This window comes from Microchirus variegatus, assembly GCF_963457635.1.
Source record: "Microchirus variegatus genome assembly, chromosome: 17".
In the NCBI taxonomy this organism is placed as follows: Eukaryota; Metazoa; Chordata; class Actinopteri; order Pleuronectiformes; family Soleidae; genus Microchirus; species Microchirus variegatus.
The window spans coordinates 15,616,323-15,635,888 of record NC_139818.1 but is presented as its reverse complement, the minus strand read 5'-3'; the positions used below and the strand labels follow the sequence as shown (position 1 = coordinate 15,635,888).

At 43.9% G+C, this 19,566-nt stretch overlaps 1 protein-coding gene across 1 annotated transcript; it reads left to right on the top strand.

Moving 5' to 3' along the window:
• Window positions 1-372: 372 nt before the first annotated feature.
• LOC310939024 (neurabin-2-like) lies at window positions 373-19,360 on the top strand (the record flags this gene model as incomplete). The annotated part of the gene is made up of 11 exons (XM_083903691.1): window positions 373-891; window positions 922-1,839; window positions 11,950-12,082; window positions 13,768-13,888; window positions 14,029-14,133; window positions 16,337-16,469; window positions 17,474-17,626; window positions 17,729-17,782; window positions 17,875-18,104; window positions 18,196-18,292; window positions 19,228-19,360. The coding sequence occupies 11 exons, from the start codon at window positions 373-375 to the stop codon at window positions 19,276-19,278; spliced, it is 2,514 nt and encodes an 837-aa protein (XP_083759817.1). The 3' UTR covers window positions 19,279-19,360.
• Window positions 19,361-19,566: the final 206 nt, after the last annotated feature.

The following is a 19,566-nucleotide window of genomic DNA, read 5'->3' as shown; positions in this document are numbered from 1 at the left end:
GTAAGCAATCTGTCGTCAGCTGCGGCAAATCCGCGCTCGCTTGTTTCTGTGCATAATATATTTCAGTGTGACTGTCTGCAAATAACGGTGTGGTGAACGTCAGGTTTTTTTTTCATTGTGTAGCTGCACGCGAGCTAATGACAGATGCATCGTGCACACTTTCTCCGCAGCATCGGACGAGAATTGCAGCGGATGCGAGCAGGCCTTTAACGCGATCTGTTGTTTTTGTTTCTCCCCCCATCTGCCGGTGTTCAGTCTGGGCGCCACCTCGCTGCTGCTGCTGCTGCTGCCGGCTGCTTGGTGGATCACACGGATTTGCCACCGGGAGTTGAGAACGTGGACATGCCGTCGCTGAGCATCCACTGACCGACCATGATGAAGACCGAATCCACATCCAAGAGCACCGGCTCCGGCTCCACGCTCAGGAGCCCATCCCCGCACAGAAACGCATACGAGGCGGGGATGCAGGCCCTGAAGCCCGTCAAAGACAATGCTGCCAACGGAGATTTGCAGGAGGGGCCCCGGGGGCGCAGGTATGGCTCCAACGTGCACCGTATCAAAAACATGTTCCAACAGATGCAGACCACATCACCGGCGGATGCAGAGGGAGAGGAGGGAGCCAAGAGCGCAGACAAGGCGGTGCGTCTGTCCCTCCCCAGAGCCGGGAGTTTGAACGAGAACGTGGACCACAGCGCGCTGCTGAAGCTCGGCTCCACCGTGTCCGAGCGCGTCAGCAAGTTCGACCCCAAACCTGAAAATGGGAACCAGCGGGCCTCGTCGCCAAGCTACTCCAAGCTGCAGGAGACCCGTCGCATCTTTGAGCAGCAGCAGCTGGAGACGCAAGAGAGGCAGGAGAGGCAGGAGAAGGAGGAGATGGAGGAGAGGCAGGAGATGGAGGAGCTGGAGGAGCAGGAGGAGCAGGAGGAGCAGGAGGAGGAGAAGCACGAGACGTACGAGAAGTACGAGAAGCTGGCCACCACCAGAGTCCTGCTGAAGTCAGACAGGGCCTCTGGCTTCCAGGAAGGCAGGTTGGACGTGTCTCGTTTCAATGGCAGCACAGAGTCCCTGGACAGTCTGGACACCAGCGAGGCGGTGTCCCCCACGGTAAGCCAGCTCAGTGCCGTCTTTGAAAGGGCAGCCGAGCTCCGGAACAACCTCCACCGCCTCTCCTCCACCCCGCCGCTTCCCTCAAGAGGGGTCAGCGCCAAGGTAGGTGTGTTGAACTCCAAAATAATCACAAAGAGAGCTTGTGCCTTTGCAGCAGGCAACCAGGAGGACGACTCAAGCAATCAGAGGGACCAAGCGGGGCCTCCAAGGGCCCCAAGGGGGAGGGTGACTCTCCCATCTGAAAACATTAATGGGGGACAAACTGGCCCAACTACTGAATTTTCCAGTGGTGTAGGAGAACGTACTAAAAAAACAGTTTCAGATGCAGGTGTTGAGGCGAAAGTTGAGATTCAAACTGAGGAACGCCCTGGGGAAAAGGAGCCGACCAGAACATCACTGCAAAGCGACATCCACACTTCTATGGAGAACGGAGAAGCTGCTGCGGAGAAGCACGGCAAGGTGCTAGGACAGGACGGCGAGACGGCCCGAGAACCTGAGGACGACGACAACAACAGGACTCTCAGAGAAGAGCAGTCGGGCCGCGACTCTGTGGATATCAGTACCTACAGCGCAGTCGGCGAGGACTTTGGAGGAAGCCAGGTGGACGAGGAGGAAGCGGAGGCCGACGACCACTACGAGCCCGAGTCCAGCTGTGTGGAGATCACTGGGCTGCCTGAGGAGGAGAATCCACCCACCTCCAGGAAGATTCGCTTCAGCATAGAAGCAATCAAGGTGAGGGTTGTAAGAATAGCTCATCCCCCTTTTTTTTCTTGTCTGATACTGACATTACAACCAAGTACAACAAACAACCAGGGTCATAATTTAGTTATTAACTGAGCTTTTGTGTATAATTCTATGTTACTCATTCATTGTCTACTGTTTTATCATCATCATGAGGGTTGCAGGGGGTACTGGAGCCAATCCCAGTTGATAATGGGTGAACGGTGGGGTACATCATGGACAGGTCGGCAGTAAATCGCATATAGATGAACAACCATTCACACAGTGTCCAATTATACTCTGGAAACTGGAGAAACCCCCCACACACACAGGGAGAACATGTAATGACATGTCTCCTGTCATGATGTTGATATAATATGGATTTACAGCCCAGCTGTAGGTAAACGTAAGAGTATGAAGATGAAATAAGTGACTCTTTGCCTTCATAATCCATTGATTCCTGGTTTGTAGAATTGTCTGGTATTCTACTGCGAGTAGATTCTTCTTTCATCCACTTTGTTGGCTGGTTGAACTTGATCTTTAGCTTGATGATACAGTCACAGCCAGTGATGCCGTCAGCTGTTTTAATGAACTCACCCGGCCTCTGCTGGTGTTGCAATGATGCTGACGTTTTGATTTTTACCCCCCCCCCCGTCTGAACACGAAGCTAATACCCTGCCACCACAGCTTCACAGATAGTCCTTCATTCCTACTGTGATGTGAGCATCTGAAGATCTGCAATAGAGATACGTGTCTGAAAAAGTAGAAGAAATTGTAAATAATTGCATGTTGGGAGTAGGAGGAAGAAAAAAAGGGCCCGGATAATTAGCCCCGTTTTTAGAGAAGTGGGTACTCTGCTGTGGCCAGTGAAAGGTCGGTGGCAGCTTATGAGGAGCTGAACGACTAATGGAGTGTTTTATTTTTTGTTTGTGTGAGCAAGAGAGTGGAAGAAAAAAAAAAGTGTGATCTCTTGGACCAGTAAGATAGGAGAAGAGGAGAGAGGAGGAGGAGGAGGAGGTAGAGTTGATTTAAAGTGTCTCTTGGTGTCTGTGGTTGGTGTAATGACCCGGAGAGGAGTATCGGATCCTCTGCAGCTCAGACTCACTGCTCTGCTCCGCCTCGACGTCTGAGGCACACAGAGACTGTGTCAGCAAAAGTGGGCCCTGACACTGTACATCATCACACACACACACACACACACACACACACACACACACACACACACACACACACACACACACACACACACACACACACACACACACACACACACACTCCCTCACACAGAAAAGCCATTTCAGTGACATCAAGACCAGTCAAGTTGAAAGTTGCTCCTTACCCGTGGCTGCACATTAGCCAGCAGTGTCTTAAGCCTGGGTTGTGCTTTCCATGTGTCCTCAGAGGTCTGCTAGGGGTTTGCTCGGCGTACATTTTCGCCATTTCCGCAGTGGATTTCCGTGCAGAACTTACCTGGAGCAAACCTCCAGTTTCCGTCCACACAGACTGTATGCGTTAACGCTGCACACTGAAAAGAGACAATAAAGTAACTTTAAAAACTTGAGGTACACCCCTGGCGAGAAATCCTACTAGAATAGAATGTGAGATTGAGTTTGACCTGATTTATTACAGGTCAGATTTGACAGTTAATGTTCATAACTATAAGAGACTTGCAGCTGACTCTTATGCGGATGTGACGGCCCTGTCATATGGCATGCATGCACACACTGATGCCATTTTGTATGCGTCATTATTAACAACAGAAAATCTCCCATTTGTGAGTCCACTTTATATTGTGAAGTGTGAGCGTTTGTCACGGCAAAGTTGTGGGTGAGATTTAGAGGTCGGCACTCTCCTCCAATTCTGTTTGGCTTTTCAAAGCTGAATGGACGCTACTTTTTACATGCACAATTGAAAGAGGGAGAGATTTTGTTCATATTTGAACCCGATGACCAAACAAATGCACTCCACCCTTCGGTGCTTCTTTACAAGCTCTGTCCCACAAATCCAGTGATGCACATCGCCAAGGCAACGGCATCTAACAAGCGAGCTAAGCTGACCGAGAGAGAAATATGGAGGAACGCGGAGTGCTTGCTGCCTGTTGGCATCAATGTGGGCAGGTACATTTTGTAGCTATGTTGTACCAAAGTGAACATGGACAGGGTTCTCTGACACTTTAAGTCACATTACATTTCTCCAAGAAAGAAGTTGCCCAGAGGAAAACCAGAGAGAGCGGAGTATGTGATTTAAAATAAATCACTGTAACTTTGACAAGGTAACAGGGGTTTAAGTTAGGTCTCAAATCCAAAGTATAAAATGTCATAGAAAATAATATGGTTGGTCATAATGAAATAAAAAATGTTGTAATTGACCAACAAAAGGAGACATTTAAATATGGATGTAAGGCTGCATATAAATGAGTAGAAACAGTGGCTGTAAACAATAAGTATCTGAACTCATGTTTTAAAGCCTCCAGAATCTCTATTTGGACCATGTTGACTTTTGTAACAGGATGCATTGCCTGCATCCAGGCTCCCACTGGACAATACCAATCGCACCTGGGGTCCACTAATACGTGCCGTACTTTGGTGCCTGTTTTCCTCTAAATGGAAACATAATTTAGAAAATGGACATCTTGGTCTATTGAAGAAGAAAACTAGCGATTGGGACAATTACCTCCTCAGGAAAATGTTCACTGATTTTTATAAAGTAGAAGTAGGCTTATTAAGTCTTATATTCAACTTTATTTTGCAACTAATGGAGGAGCTATTTGGTGGCTAGTCAGTATATTTAGCACATCCTGACTGATTTCACAGAGGAAGTATAATGCACATCATGTAAGTGCAATGTTACATTATTTGAAAGGATGGGTAGTAGGAGGAACCATTATGTAAGCTCTGATATAGAAGTAAAAAAAAAAAAGCAGAATTAGTTTGTGACCGTACAGCCGTCACTGGAGAATAACCTCCCACTGGGTCCTTTCACACTGTATCATTGCAGCCTTTGTTATGGAGATGGAAGCAGGGGTGGAGGAGAGTTTAAAAAAAAAAAAAAGAGGGGGTGAGGTCAAATGGGAGGGACGTTATTATGCAGCTCAAATGTCACGCGACAGTTCACTGACTGCTCTTAAGTCACAGTGTCAGTTGGTTTCGACTCGTCCAAACAGGAAGTGCCCATTTTGGGTGCATATTTCCCCCTCTGTGTAACTACTCAGCTTTTGGCCACAATAAAACGCTGTTGTGGTGGTGCTGGTGGTTGAGTGTCTGTGCACACGTCTTTCTTTGTCTCTGTTTTACAGTGAGCTCTACTCTCTCTGTCTGTCTGTCTGTCTGTCTGTCTGTCCTCAAAAACTGGCAAAAACAGCATATCTGCTGCGGCAAGAGTTCACACCAGAGCTTTTGTTTTGCTGCTGACACACACACACACACACACACACTCTTTCTCACTCACTCGTTCTCGTCTCCTTTTCGCTCTTTGTCACCAGTCTCCTACTGTTCGTAAAAATAGCAGCATTGTTATCGTCACAGGCTTGCCTTGCTGTTCAGGTTCTGCCTCCTCGTCGAACACAGGAAGCTGCCCTCTCATGTCTTGTTTACTTGCTTAGCATGCTTGTTTTGCTCTTATTATTGTGCCGTTAGTTTGTCGTCTCGTCCACTGGCATGTGGTGAATTTTAAAATGATTAATCCTGTTGTATTGTTGTGGGAGATATTTTTAAAGAAATTCCAGATAGTAAAGATACTTTAAAGGTCCCATATTATGCAAAATCATCTGTTTAATCAATTTAATACTTTTAAGGTATTTGGGACTTTGGAGGCCCTATCAGTTTAGCCACAGTGTAGAAAAAATGTTTTTGTGGTCCTCCTCAGTCTAAGTACAGGAGATAAAACGTGATGTTGACTTCTGCACTACTTGGGACGTCACAAGACGCTAAATTCCTGGAATTGTGGAGCTCCACATTGTCCTTAAAACACGCGAGAGTGCTGGCGAGGGCAACGGTATCCGAAAACCGGAAGTCCGTGAAAAGTTCTATTCTTGGCTCCACAGTGCAGCACAGAGTTCTACACAAACTTCCAGCCTCAGAGGATTTATATTTACAGTGGATGCATGTTATATATGATGGCAATGTGTCTGCTAGAGCCTGCAAATGATCACTTTTCCAAATGCTAACTGCTGTTAACTCACCGTAGCCTCTGTGGCTGATGTCATTTCCTGTCCCTGAAGTTTTGTTTTACTTTTATTTTTTTAAACAAATTGTTTAAAAAAGATACCACTAAACAGAGCTTTCTGAACAGGGCTGTGTTGGCAGGGTGATTGAACAGCTGTGGTGCTTCATCCTTATGGTATTTTGACCAAAGCATGTCACAGACATGTTCATGTTCAGGGAACTAGTTTAACTTGGAGAAATAGGGTATAATATGGGACCTTTAAAGAAAAAGAATCTCCACTAGGTTAGTATTATGTTCCCTCAAATCCAAAAAACGTCAGTCGTATTATTCATGCACCAGAATCACTTTGGTCGCTCATTGCGTATCGATAGACTAGATGCCGTGTTTTAGCATCTGTTTTCCTCTAAATGGGAACATAATTTACTAAATGTACATCATTTTCTATTGAAGAACCTCGAGCCCTTGGTATACTTCCAGTGCGTGTTGGAGTATACCAGGGCTTTTTACTGACATTATAAATCAAATGAGATTGTGCCTTATTTTCCTATAGACTTCCATTCAAACAGACTTCTTTTTGCAACCACCAGAGTTGCCCCCCGGTGACTAACTGTGCCCACTTCCTGGGCTTCACTTTTCAAACCAGAAGAAAACGTCCATTTGCATGTATAGTCTATGTATGTACTCCTTCTGCCAGTCAACACCACAACACACACACACACACTCTCTCTCTCTCACACACTGGGTCCCACAGCCTACGCATCTCTGAGCAGCGGTCCTGTCAGTCTGCACCTATGATTTTCTTTCACACTGTGTGATTAGCACAAACATCGACTCTGCTCATATTGTAATAGGTTGGTGAAATTTTGCAAAACACTTAAGAAGTGCATTTGTGTTATGGTTGCTATCACAGTGCACACTAGGGATTACCTAAATTGCAACCTTTGGTTGTTTTGGTTCTCTGCTCGGGTCAGCTCGGTGAGTGATTGCTCAGGGAGAGATAATACATCACCATATGTCAGGGTATCCTCAAACTGCCTATTACTTAGACTCTGTGGTATTTCATACAGTGCATTACTCACAGCCAGGAGGGGTGGGAGTGCAGACAGATTATCAGCAAGGTCACTCTGCCCCACTTCTCAGTCCTGCAGAGGTGGTCGGGTTGCAAGCGTTTATGATGTGATGCGCCCACTCGCTCAGGTTAGTGCGACAAGCTGTGTTATGCAATGTCTCGCTAATAATGTCTGAGTGCTTTTTTCATCTTGTCCAACCTGCCATCATCGTGCAGATACAAAGAGATGCTGGTTTCAGCCTCACAGGTTGATGAGGCTGCTCCTGCTTTTTCGAGTATGGTAATCATTTTGTAATATGGAGGTAACATTAGAGTAATACTATCTTATTTCTAATGTGAGTCCCAAATGTGTAATGATAATTGTAATACAGTAATACTGTTATTTTTAACGTTATATTAGTAATTGCTTGACAATGAGAATACACTCTACCATCATTGTAATAGGTTCACATGAAAAGGTTTGTCAATACAATTTTTAATGCACTATTACTATAATGCTATTGGACTGTAATGTTAAGTGTTGCACACATTTCCGTCTGGTCCCATAGTGGAAAAAAACAAGTCTATAATAAGTATGAATGAGTCTGACTATTTGAGTCATGAGGGATGAGGGAGTTGCTGGTGCCATTCCCAGTTGACATAGGACAAAAGGCAGGGTTCACCCTGGACAGGTCACCAGTCCATCACAGGGCCACATATAGAGACAAACAACCATTCACTCTCACACGTACAGTCGATTTAGAGTGTCTAATTTACCTTATCCCAAAATCTTCATGCTTTTGGACTGTGGGAAGAAACCGGAGAACCCGGAGGAAACCCACACACACACACACAGGGAGAACATGCAAACTCCAGTCAGAAAGGCCCTTGTTCTGACCAGGTCACAAACCCTGGTCTTCATGCTGCAAATAGAGAGAGAGCAGTTCAATAATAATGTCATGAACTGTACGATATAAACTAAAAATATTGATAATATAATATAAGATATGCAATATAGTAAAGCATGAACCAATTCATTTTATATCAGGCAATAACGGTGTAATTAATAGTAGTGCCATCCACATATCACTGAGCTTTCTTTGCTGCTGACCTGGTTCTGTCATGCCTCTCCCGAGAGTCAACGCTAAGCTTAAATATGACTGCTGCTGACCAAAGGCTGGCCTGCCAAAATGAATGGACCTGCTGGGTGCCATGCAACCGTTACTATGACAAAACCCACTATATCCATTTTGCTGGCCCTACGTCCTTATTTTCTGTCTGCGTGTTGCACATCTGGGATCTGGATTAACCCCCCGGTTTTTAGGAGGATTTAGAAGCAATTAGCTGCCACTTCTGGACATGTTTGTCCTATGGTAGTTGGGAAAGCAATTAATGATGGTGTCATTAAACTGTTAACGTTTCTTTTTCTTTTTTTTGTACATCTTACTGACAACTTGATGATGCATCACTCAAGCATTCAGACCTGTAGAAAACTAGATTATTGCCATATAAACATTACAAGCAGCCACGTCATTGATCGCATGAGCATTTAAGATAGAAATAGCAATGGGGCTCACATGCCTGGGACCAGTTCAAACAATTCAGAAGAATAGTGTGAATCAGGAGAATGTGGAGAGACTGAGTGGAAATGCGGTTTCTTTAAAAAAAAACAAAAAAAAAAAACAGTGGCACCACCTCCACACTTCCTATTGGCCAAATCCAAAATTAGACTTGTTTTTTGGAGAGAGCAAAGGGAAAGACACGTAGTATTTGACAGGCTGTTGTTGGGGGGGGGATACCGACTTGCTGGTTAAACCAATACAGCGTTACATCACTCTAGTCGGAGTGTCGGCCATTGAGATGGAAACGCATTATCAGCAGGCTCCAGAGTGGCTCTGTTATTCGGGCCATCACGGCACGGCAACTACATTGTAAAGTGTGAGTTGTCACATATTGGCTGCTTATAATACACTTAACTGTCCCAAGTGGGTGCTCTTTATAGACACAAACACAATCTGTTAGTTGGTGAGCGGCCACCACAGCTAGCTGCTGCCCACAGAGCTTTTGTAGGACATCCCAGGCGGCTGGTTACAGAGGGAGGGAGGAAGGGAGTTTCCTGACCATCTGTTAGCTCCTCTGACCTACTATCTGCCACAACTGGAACAGAGTCCTTCTCCAGCCTGTACCCCCCTCCCCCCCTCCCCCACTGCCACCCTGCCTTTAATCCCAGTGTTTATCTTCCAAAGATAGCCACCTCACTGTTTGAGGAATCCATCTTCTAACTTACATGCTTATTATGTGAAATCAGGGTGAAATGTTGCATCACGCCCGATCCAGTCAGTCTGTCGCTCCCTGTGTGGGATCATTATCCTCCCTCAGGAAGCCAAATCAGAATCAGTGCAGCCTGGTTTGCAGCGCGACACCGGTCTTGAACTCGCTCCAAGGCTGCAGGGTGTCGCGACACGCATCCCAGTATTTTTTTTTTTGCGTTTGAGCGCGACGTCAAGTGCTGCCGAAAACCTCCTCGTTTGATTTTCTGCAGCATCGCAGGTGTGAAATGAGGCCACTGCCAGTTACCAGCTGTGGTCTCCTGATCTTTAAACTCAAGGAGTGAGCCAATGATACAGGAGAGTATGCGGGCACAGTATGAGGATGCGGGATTTGGTGTGCGCTGTTGTTGTTTTATGACGCAAACAGTGTATTTTGCGTGCCTGTAATCCACATTCGGATAATCCCTCTAAATACAAAGGTAATCTAAATCCCCGCATACTACAGTATCTTTCATTTGCAGCGGGTAGGATGACACAAACTGTAATTTAAAGAATATGAGTAATACATATTTTTTGTTTAGTTTTTCTTTCCTATTTCATTAATTGCTTCTTTTTTTTTTTTTAAATGGTAGGGACAATGCTCATAATATTTAATCTTCAGATTGTTCTTCAACAGTGTCAAAGCCTATATTTAGATTAGGAATCCTTTACTTTTGAGTAGCTGGAAACAATAATTCGGCAAATATGTGTCATCAAATCTACTGATTATCTAACTTATATATGGAATATTTGTACTAGTCCTATCTGTACTGTGAAAATTAAGATACTATTTGGTGGTTGCTTAACTTAGTGTATAAATTACAACTAATGAAGTTGACTAATTGAATTTGACGCTAATTGCGCTTCATTTGTCGCATATACAAGTGACAGAGCAATCCATCTTTAACTTTTAGAAAGGAAATTTGCATAGCCATAAAACAGCATGACATATTTAAGCTTATTACAATGTTGTAGTTCTTAAATTATATTTAATGCAAATGTGTTCAATTATATTAAATAAAAATGTCATATTTTATCCTGGAGTTTGAGAGACTTGTCAACAGACAATGATGAGAGAGAGAGATTTTGGCCAAAGTTGAAAATATTTGAATGAAATTCTTACGCAGTGATGAAAGAGGCTTAAAAAGCTGAAGCGGAAACGTGTACAGTGTTCAGTGATGCGTGGAAGTACATCCTTACTGAATGAAAAGTGGACAGGATTGGCTGGTTTCCCTTTCAAAAGGCGCCGTCGAAACTGTCAGCGCTCTTCTACTGTGTGGCGTTGCCTAGGAGACCAGGCCCATAGATGACTGCAGGAATGGATGGCACGGAAGCTATGAGATGCTACTTTGTAGCGCGGATGAACGGAAAATAAACAGCTAAGAAAGAAGCGATAAAGGAGATTCAAGAAAAGGGCGTTAAACGTGCTGCGGCGGCGGAGGATTGCGACGAGAAAAGGGCACGGATTTAATGAAATAAATGCAAGAATTTGTGAAAGGTCCAGCACTGAATTAGTTTGGCTAGTGGACCTTGCAACGTGGTGCATACATAATCACCTCGGAAGAAGTGAGGCTTTTAAAGATTCAGCTTTCTCTCTTTCTGTGCATGTGCATGTGTGTGTGTGTGTGTGTGTGTAGCCTGTGAACAGCAGCTGCAGAGGGTCTCCATTAGCATGCAGGAGGTGGTTATGTAAACTGTCATGCTGTTAGACCAGAGTGAATGTGGGAAACCGGGCCCTGGAAAACTGAGGCCTTTCTTTTCATCGTGGGCAACTTCAGTGGTTGTGATTGATTTTTGTTTTACCCAGTGTGTCAGATACACTATCACCGATGTGAAACGGATCCCTTTAAAGAAACTCTGCGGCTGTCTCCGGAAAGAAGTGGCTGATGAATTTGTATTGGATCACGTCTGCATGATCCAATCATGATCCAGTTCGTCTGTCTCAGCTTGAGTCCACTGTCCTGAGCATTTGGCATCAGCTGTGACTACGTTTGTAGCTTTGAAAAGGGTGCATTTCCAAATAAGACAGAAACACATCTCTTGTTACATTATATTTTCTTTATGTATGATGCGAGTTATAGTTCAACTATTTGTGTTTTCAGGAAAAAAAAAAAAACCCTAAAACTGTAGGTAAGTGACAATACGATTAAATACATGCTCTGCTCTCTTTGTCACCTTTTGATAAGTGATTCATCATTAATCATCCTCCCCGTGTTACACAGGAAGTCATGTGATTTGTGTTTTCACTAGCAGTCGCTATATTTAGAATCAGTGTGAGAACAAGCAAGTGGTAGAACAAAGCCAGCATGGCTGCAAAGAAAAGGAAACGCAAGATTTCAGTGGCAGAAAGTCGAGGAGACATTTTACTGTGGGGTTGACAATGGGTTGACCTTTAGGCCGCGCAAGAGTGGTTCGGCTGCTCGCGTTTTAGATTTTTAGGAAGTGTCGGCAGTCTCCTGGTTCAAATTACACATGACATTACATTAACAGAAAGACAAGCATCGTTAAGCTTTTAATCAAACTCTCAGCATGTCAGAAAATAGGCACATTATGTGTCAGTGTCAGTGAGTGTCAATCTGACCTCTCTCTTTCTTCCTGCAGGTGTTTGCCACCTACGCCAACGAGGATTATGACAGGCGCAACGAAGACGTGGATCCCATGGCGGCGTCTGCCGAGTACGAGCTGGAAAAGAGGGTGGAGAGGCTGGACCTGTTCCCCGTGGAGCTGGAGAAAGGTATGAGAACATCAAGACTACAACAGTGTTTTCTTTACTATTAATTTTAACCATATAATATACAATTGGGTTAAACCACATCCTGTTTCCAATAAGGCAAAGCAAGTGTAATGGTTTCTACCTTCAATCTGCTCCCTATGAGTCACCCTGCCAACATCCCTTCAACAGTATGGTGCATAAATATATGTATAGGAGACTATATTTAGAAATTGTGTACTGGGCAGGTTATATGACATACTATATAGGATCATGTTTTATATACATTTCAATGATTTGCCCCAGGGGAGGCTTTAGTTCTTATTCCAAAACAATAAAGAAGAAACCTCTCTGACAGGAAATACAGGTATAATCACTGATTTTATGTAGTTGGTACGACTATGAATCAGATGCAGCGTTGACTGAATACTGCCTTTTTAAATCTGACAAGAGCTCACGTCACTTCTGATCCTTCACATAGTCTCAGTTTAGTTTTTGGATTATTTTTAGAGCATGCTACTATTTTAGAGGTTTTTTAATGGACACATAGCCCTGAATGTGTGGTTAATATGCTGCAGGAACATCCACCAAATTCTTCTTATCTGCAAACCTCTTTGGCCCTTACTATGACAAAACAAACCAGAATAAGACCTGCTGTGAAGCTGATCCAAACCCAGAAACAGACTCTCCCACTGGATCTGAGAACAGCAGTGCAATGAGATCATTAAAATAGATTGCATGTTGTGTTACCGATACAATCATGTGGTATAATGTGGAGTTTCTGACCTCTGTGTTTTTAGAAATGGTCCCCATTAATAAAACATTCTTGTTTACAACTGCATTTAAAAGGTCCATAACCTCTAATTTGTTCCTCATTTGTGGTGAAGAGAAATGGGCGAAGAACCGAGTCATTGTTTCCTAAATGTATCGCGATGGTGCAGGGCGTGAACTTTCAGGGTGTTTGGTCCGCTTTAAACATTACATTACATTACATTACATTACATTACATGTCATTTAGCAGACATTTTTATCCACAGCGAATTACAATTGAGTACAACCAGCCAGGGGTGGAGTTGAACTTGTGACCATGATGTCTCCTGCACATGGGAGTACCGGTCTTAACCAATGAGCTACTCCACCCCCAAAACGAACCAGAGTTCGGTTCCTCAGATAGTCTGCGTCGTTTAGGCAGGCGTGAAAAAAACAAAACTGCATTCATTTTGTGTTGCTCGATTTGTTTTTGTGGCGAACAAGACGACAGGGAAATGGATTTCCGTCTTCCGTTCTGGCCAATCGATGAGCCGGGTTTTCTTATAAGTGAGTGATGTCCAGGTGGTTTGGTCCGCTTACAAAAGTGAACCAAACCAACTAGAAAAGCACTCGGAGAGCGCAGACCTCCGCCAGTGCAGCTTAGCGCCTACAAAATAGCGATAAAAATAGTGATAGTGTCTACGGATCGTGCCCAAAATAACCACTCAATTTCCTGAAAATTTAATCCAAATCTGTCCATGAATTTTCGAGTTATGTTGCTAAATAACAGACAGACAAGCAAACTCCGGCAAAAAAACATATACTCCTTGTATATACTTAAGGTCAGTCAAGTCCCTGGACTATCCTGATGTGAATGCCACTCACATGTTCCCTCAAAACCAAAACCAGGATAACAACACTGATTAACAGCTAGTCTGCTTTTCCTCACTGTCTTTCAGATGGCGATGGCCTGGGCATCAGTATCATTGGGATGGGTGCAGGAGCAGACATGGGTCTGGAGAAGCTGGGGATCTTTGTCAAGACGGTCACAGACGGAGGAGCAGCTCAGAGGGACACCAGGTCGGTTATTCATGTTACATGTGTGTGTCATATGCACAAGCCGGAGTTTGGCTTGCGTGGGGGGGGTTTAGTGTAAGGTTTTTACACACCTGAACTGTTACGGTCAATATGAAACTCCTTCTCTTTAATGTCCGCTCCAGGATCCTGGTGAACGATCTGATTGTGGAGGTGGACGGGACCAGTTTGGTGGGAGTCACTCAGAGCTTTGCCGCCACTGTACTCAGGAACACTTCAGGAACTGTCAAGTAAGAGTCACACATACACACCAATATAAAATGCTAGTGGTGAAGCTCCAGGGGATATTTAAAAGGGAAATATTATGCAAAATCAACTTTTAAATCATTTAAATCCATATATTTGGGACTGGAGGCCCTATTAGTCGGCAAAGTGTGAAAAAAGATGACTCACTCATGTTTTTGTGGTCCTCCACAGTCTAAGTACAGGAGATAAAACACGTGATGTTGACTTCCGCACTCACTGGGACGTCACAATGCGCTAAATTTCTGGAATTATTGTCTCGTGGAGTGCTGGCGAGGGCAACGGTATCTGAAAACCGGAAGTCTGCGAAGTTATATTTTTGGCTCCACAGTGCAGCACAGAGTTCTACACAAACTTCCAGCCTCAGAGGATTTATCTGTCCAGTGGATACATGTTATATATGACAGCAATGTGCCCGCTAGAGCCTGCAAATAATCACTTTTCTAAATGCTAACTGCTGTTAGCTCTCAGTAGCCTCTGTGGCTGATGTCATTTCCTGTCCCTTAAGTTTTGTTTAAATTTTTTTTAAGGTGGACTTTTAAGGTGGACCTAAAGAGATACTACAGAGCATTCTGAACAGGGCCGTTTTGGCAGGGTGATTGAACTGCTTCATCCAGGGAACTCCGTTAACTTGGAGAAATAGAGTATAATATGACATCTTTAACTCTATGCTGAATATTTCAATAGCTATTAGTTAGATAGATTCTAGATACATTCTAGCACCACAACAAATGGATTCCCATGGACTTTGGTACAGATATCCATGTTGAGGATGGCTTGTAGCATCTTAAAGGTGTAACATGTAACGTTTATGCATTAAAAATGACAAAGACTAATACCAAGTGAGCCGTAAGTTGATCACAATGTGAGCTCATGTTCACCAAACTAGGTTTTTTGTTGTTGTTTTGATTGAGAGAGAGAGAGAGAGAGAGAGACTGATCCTTAGTGGTAGAAAGTACATACAGTGCCTTTACTGCACTCATACCAGCCTCAGTTGCAGTAAATGCTAAAACACAGTAAATATTACCTGTTAAAGACAAAAATAAATCATATTAGTATGGGCATATTAGCATGGATTTTTTTAATTAAATTATTATCTGGTGTGCTTTCCGAAACCCTTAGCGACAACTAGAAAGTTATTGGGTTTGCAACAGAGCACAGAGAGTCAGTTTCCTCTTGATATGCTGTGGATGCCCATATCCACTCTTACACGCCGACTTCTACCACATCCTACTCATTCCGCTAACCAGACTGTAGATTTATATCTCACAGTCTCACAGGGTCATGATTATACCCTTCAGTGAAACGCTGCTTTGAGGGACATTCTGAAGACGGCCCATGAGATGCGCTGTAGCCCCGCGAAAACTGTGTTATCGGGAACAAATATGGTTCACATCAAAAGCATCGTTTGGAAATGCCAGAGGTTTATTTGTAGCCCTGGTGTTTCAGTGGCTGCTCCCTTTGTGCTTCTTTTGTCATTCATAATTTAGGGTTTTAGCGGTCAGTGATGCTGGGGTTAATTATTATTGTTGTGTGACTTGTAAAGATCAGAGACCTCCATAGATAGCTCGTGCATTATGGATTTTCTGCAGTGACGTCTAGGTACAATCGAGCTCGGGCCTATTCATAAAAAATAAAAAAGCATCGGGGGAGACAAACAGACTGAAGCAGGAAGTGTGTTTGTGCACGTTTAATTACACGTTAGCGCTGCAGAAATTGAAAGGCTGCCGCTGCTGGCTTAATAACGTCTGTGGCTTCGTCATGATTCACTGTACTTCTCCCAGTTTAACGTCTATAATTGGACAAAGATTTGTGAGCCTCAATCGGGGTGAACACAGCCTCTATAATGAAACTGTACTGTTTTTGATTTTAATCACAACACGTGACTGCCTTTGTTTACCTCTAAACAGGAAGCCATTTTCTGTAGCACATTCCTTACCGCGTCAATACATTAAGCTATATAACCACACTGTATATACTATATATGCAAACAACACTGCCATGGAGACAAGTGTTTATGCTCCTCAGTGGTCAGGAGAAGGGCCTTCATTCATTATTTAGCATGCATATATAATATTCTACCACATCAGATAGACTGTTTAAGTTCAGCTTAGGCACGTAAAGCATTATTGTGTTTATTGGCTCGTCCGCAATATTGTTTTAACGGCTCTGTCGATTGTCAAAATCCAGGTTTGTGATCGGACGAGAGAAACCGGGCGAACAGAGCGAAGTGGCCCAGCTCATCCAGCAGACGCTGGAGCAGGAGCGTTGGCAGAGGGAGATGATGGAGCAGCGCTACAACCAGTACATGGATGAGCAAGAGGTCAGTGTTGACAGTTAGGGCTGATTAAAAGACATGAAATTTTATTTTTTTTCCCTCCCTCATTCTTGACGTGGTGGTCTCACAGAGTCTGCACATGCATGCTGCAGAAGTGAGTGTGCAGCACTCGCTAATCCATTTTCCTCTGTCCCCCTCCCCCACCACTTGCATGCACAGGCACATTTCACTGTGATAATGAAAAACGATTTCCCACAATTCATTTGTCATTTCTAGACTTCTAACCTCAATGACAAAAAGGTACTAGTCTGACTAAGTTATCCTTAATCATTCCCAGTAGTTCTAATCCAGTTAACTGACAAAACCTAATAAAAAAGAGCTGAAAAACACTCCGACACTAATCTTCTTGACAACAGAACAAAGACATCAGAGCTTTAGAGTTTATACATGTTTTTTGCACTCATATTTTAGTGATATATGTCTGTAGTTGCTCTTTCAGGGTCAAGAAAATTATCTCAGACCAATATTAAAAGAAGCCACACACTCTCTCTCTCTGCTGTGGCTGTGTTTTGTGTGCTTCTGGCACAAAGCCACGCTGTTGTCTGTCCAGCTTGCCGTATCTCTCTGATTAAAACGATAGAAGCTAAGCTCCAAAATGGGGCCAAATAGGGATGACTCACATTTTGTGACGCAGGATGTCGTTTGCTTTGTTAATCTGAGTCCAAACACTGGCCAGAGTTTCATTACAATAAAAGAAGAAGGAAGTTTCCCCATTCTTGAAAGTGATGATGGTGGGTGGTTCTTGAAAAGCAGTTGGTTGTGTCAGGGAAAGTGTTGTCTGCTCTTTTGAGATTGGCACCCTCTAGTGTCCAGTTTTATTATAGCATCAGAGAACAGAAATCAGTGCTGTCAATTTCCTTCTCATGTTTTCCGGGAAGTAAACAAAGGAACCCATTTTTTTTCCCTAGAAACCAGTATTGTGTAAAAATAGATTTTAATTATTGTTTCACACGTGACGAACAACTGTGTCTGTTACCTTATCAACGCAGGGTGCTGAATATGGCACGGATGAAGAAGAGGACGAGGATGAGGAGGTCAGTCCGTCGTATCCCAGTGCCATCGAGGTGTTCGACTTGGCAGAGAATGAGGACATGTCACCTTTGGAGACTGACCCTGAGAAACTGACCCATAAATACAAAGAGGTGAGCAGTTTAACCGGAGCATTTCATGTGTGATCACAGTGTGCGATGTGTCTAATTTTAACACGTGTATTTAAATCTGTCATCTCTCTCTCTGCTGTAAAGCTTCACATAAAGCATGCTGTGACACAGGCTGAGATCCAGCAGCTGAAAAGAAAGGTAAGGTTTTAAGATAATAGGTAATAATAGTCCAACAGGAAGTATATGCGCAATTCTTAAGCTTAAAATTGCGTGTTTACCCGTGTTTTCAGCTGCACCATGCTGAGCAGGACAAGCAACGCTGGCGTATGGATAAGGCTCAGCTGGAGCAGACCCTGCAGGAGAACAAGGAGCGTATGGAGAAGCTGGAGGGCTACTGGATGGAGGCTCAGAGCTTGTGCCAGGCGGTGGACGAGCACCTGAAGGAGACGCAGTCCCAGTATCAAGCGCTGGAGCGCAAGTACAGCAAAGCCAAACGCCTGATCAAGGAGTATCAGCAGAAGTAAGACAGCGCGATTACGCAGATGCGCGTGAGGAGGGTTTTGCGTGCGGTCATATAATCGTCTGACATTGTCGTGTGCTTTCTTCGACAGAGAGATCGAGTACCTGAAGAAGGAGACTGAGCGTTGTGCACAAGTTGGGGCTGAGGCCTCCCTGCTGGAGGAGGAGTCTGGACAGCTCCAAGAACAGGTACAGGAGGTAACTGAGATTAAGGCTACTTCACTAGTGCTTTTGGGTTTAAAAAACATATAACGTCCTAAAGGGGACATATAATGCAAAATCAACTTTTTAAATCATTTAAATCCTTATATTTGGGACTCTGGAGTCCTATCAGTCGGCAAAGTGTGAAAAAAGATGACTCACTCCTGTTTTTGTGGTCCTCCTCAGTCTAAGTACAGGAGATAAAACACGCGATGTTGACTTCCGCGCTCATTAGGACTAAATTCCTGGAATTTAGCGAGAGTGCTGGTGAGGGCAATGGTATCTGAAAACCGGAAGTCCCCAAAGTCCGCAAAAAGTAATATTCTTGGCTCCATAGTGCAGCACAGAGTTCTACACAAACTTCCATCCTCAGAGGATTTCTGTCCAGTGGATACATGTTATGTATGACGGCAATGTGCCTGCTAGAGCCTGCAAATGATCACTTTTCCAAATGCTAACTGGTGTTAGCTCCCAGTAGCCTCTCTGACTGATGTAATTAGTGATACTACTAAACAGAGCGTTCTGAACAGGGCTGTTTTGGCAGGGTGATTGAACTGCTGTGGTGCTTCATCCTTATGGTATTTTGACCAAAACATGTCACAGACATGTTCATTAGGACACCAGGGAACTAGGTTAACTTGGAGAAATAGGGTATAATACGAGTTAATTTGGTACTTTTAGTTTGAGCATTAGCAGCATATTAGATTTTTTCAGGGATTTCTAACCAACCTGGCAACCCTGTTCACGCATGTCAAAACAGAATGACGGTGAATCTGCATGCAGCTTGAAGTTGAGGAAGCAAAATGGAACGCAGCCATGATTAATTTGATTATTGACATGTGTGATTTTTCTACTGTGATCCATCAAAATGGCTGCTGTGCAAAGGTCCTATTATGGATTATCTGACTTTTCTGTTCTCTTAGGTGGCTGACCTGGAGTCCAGGGTCGAGGAGCTGAAATCTGAACCTTTATAAGAAACCCTTTCTCCATCCCGTGTCTCAGAAAGCAGAACTTCACCAGATGGATGAGATGATAAAGTGTTGTTGTACTTGCGTGATGAACTGCAGGGTATTTCTCATCTCAGACCTGAGCTCGGTCTCTGGTCACGTACTGTATGTGTGTCCCCAGGCTTTGTATTTCAACCATCTAACTCCCCTTTCAGACGTTTTTCTGTTGAACATTTATGGGAACATAGAGAACATTTTTTATCATCATAAATATAGACTGGAGCTCTAGATGTAGTGTTTTTTTCTTTCTTTCTT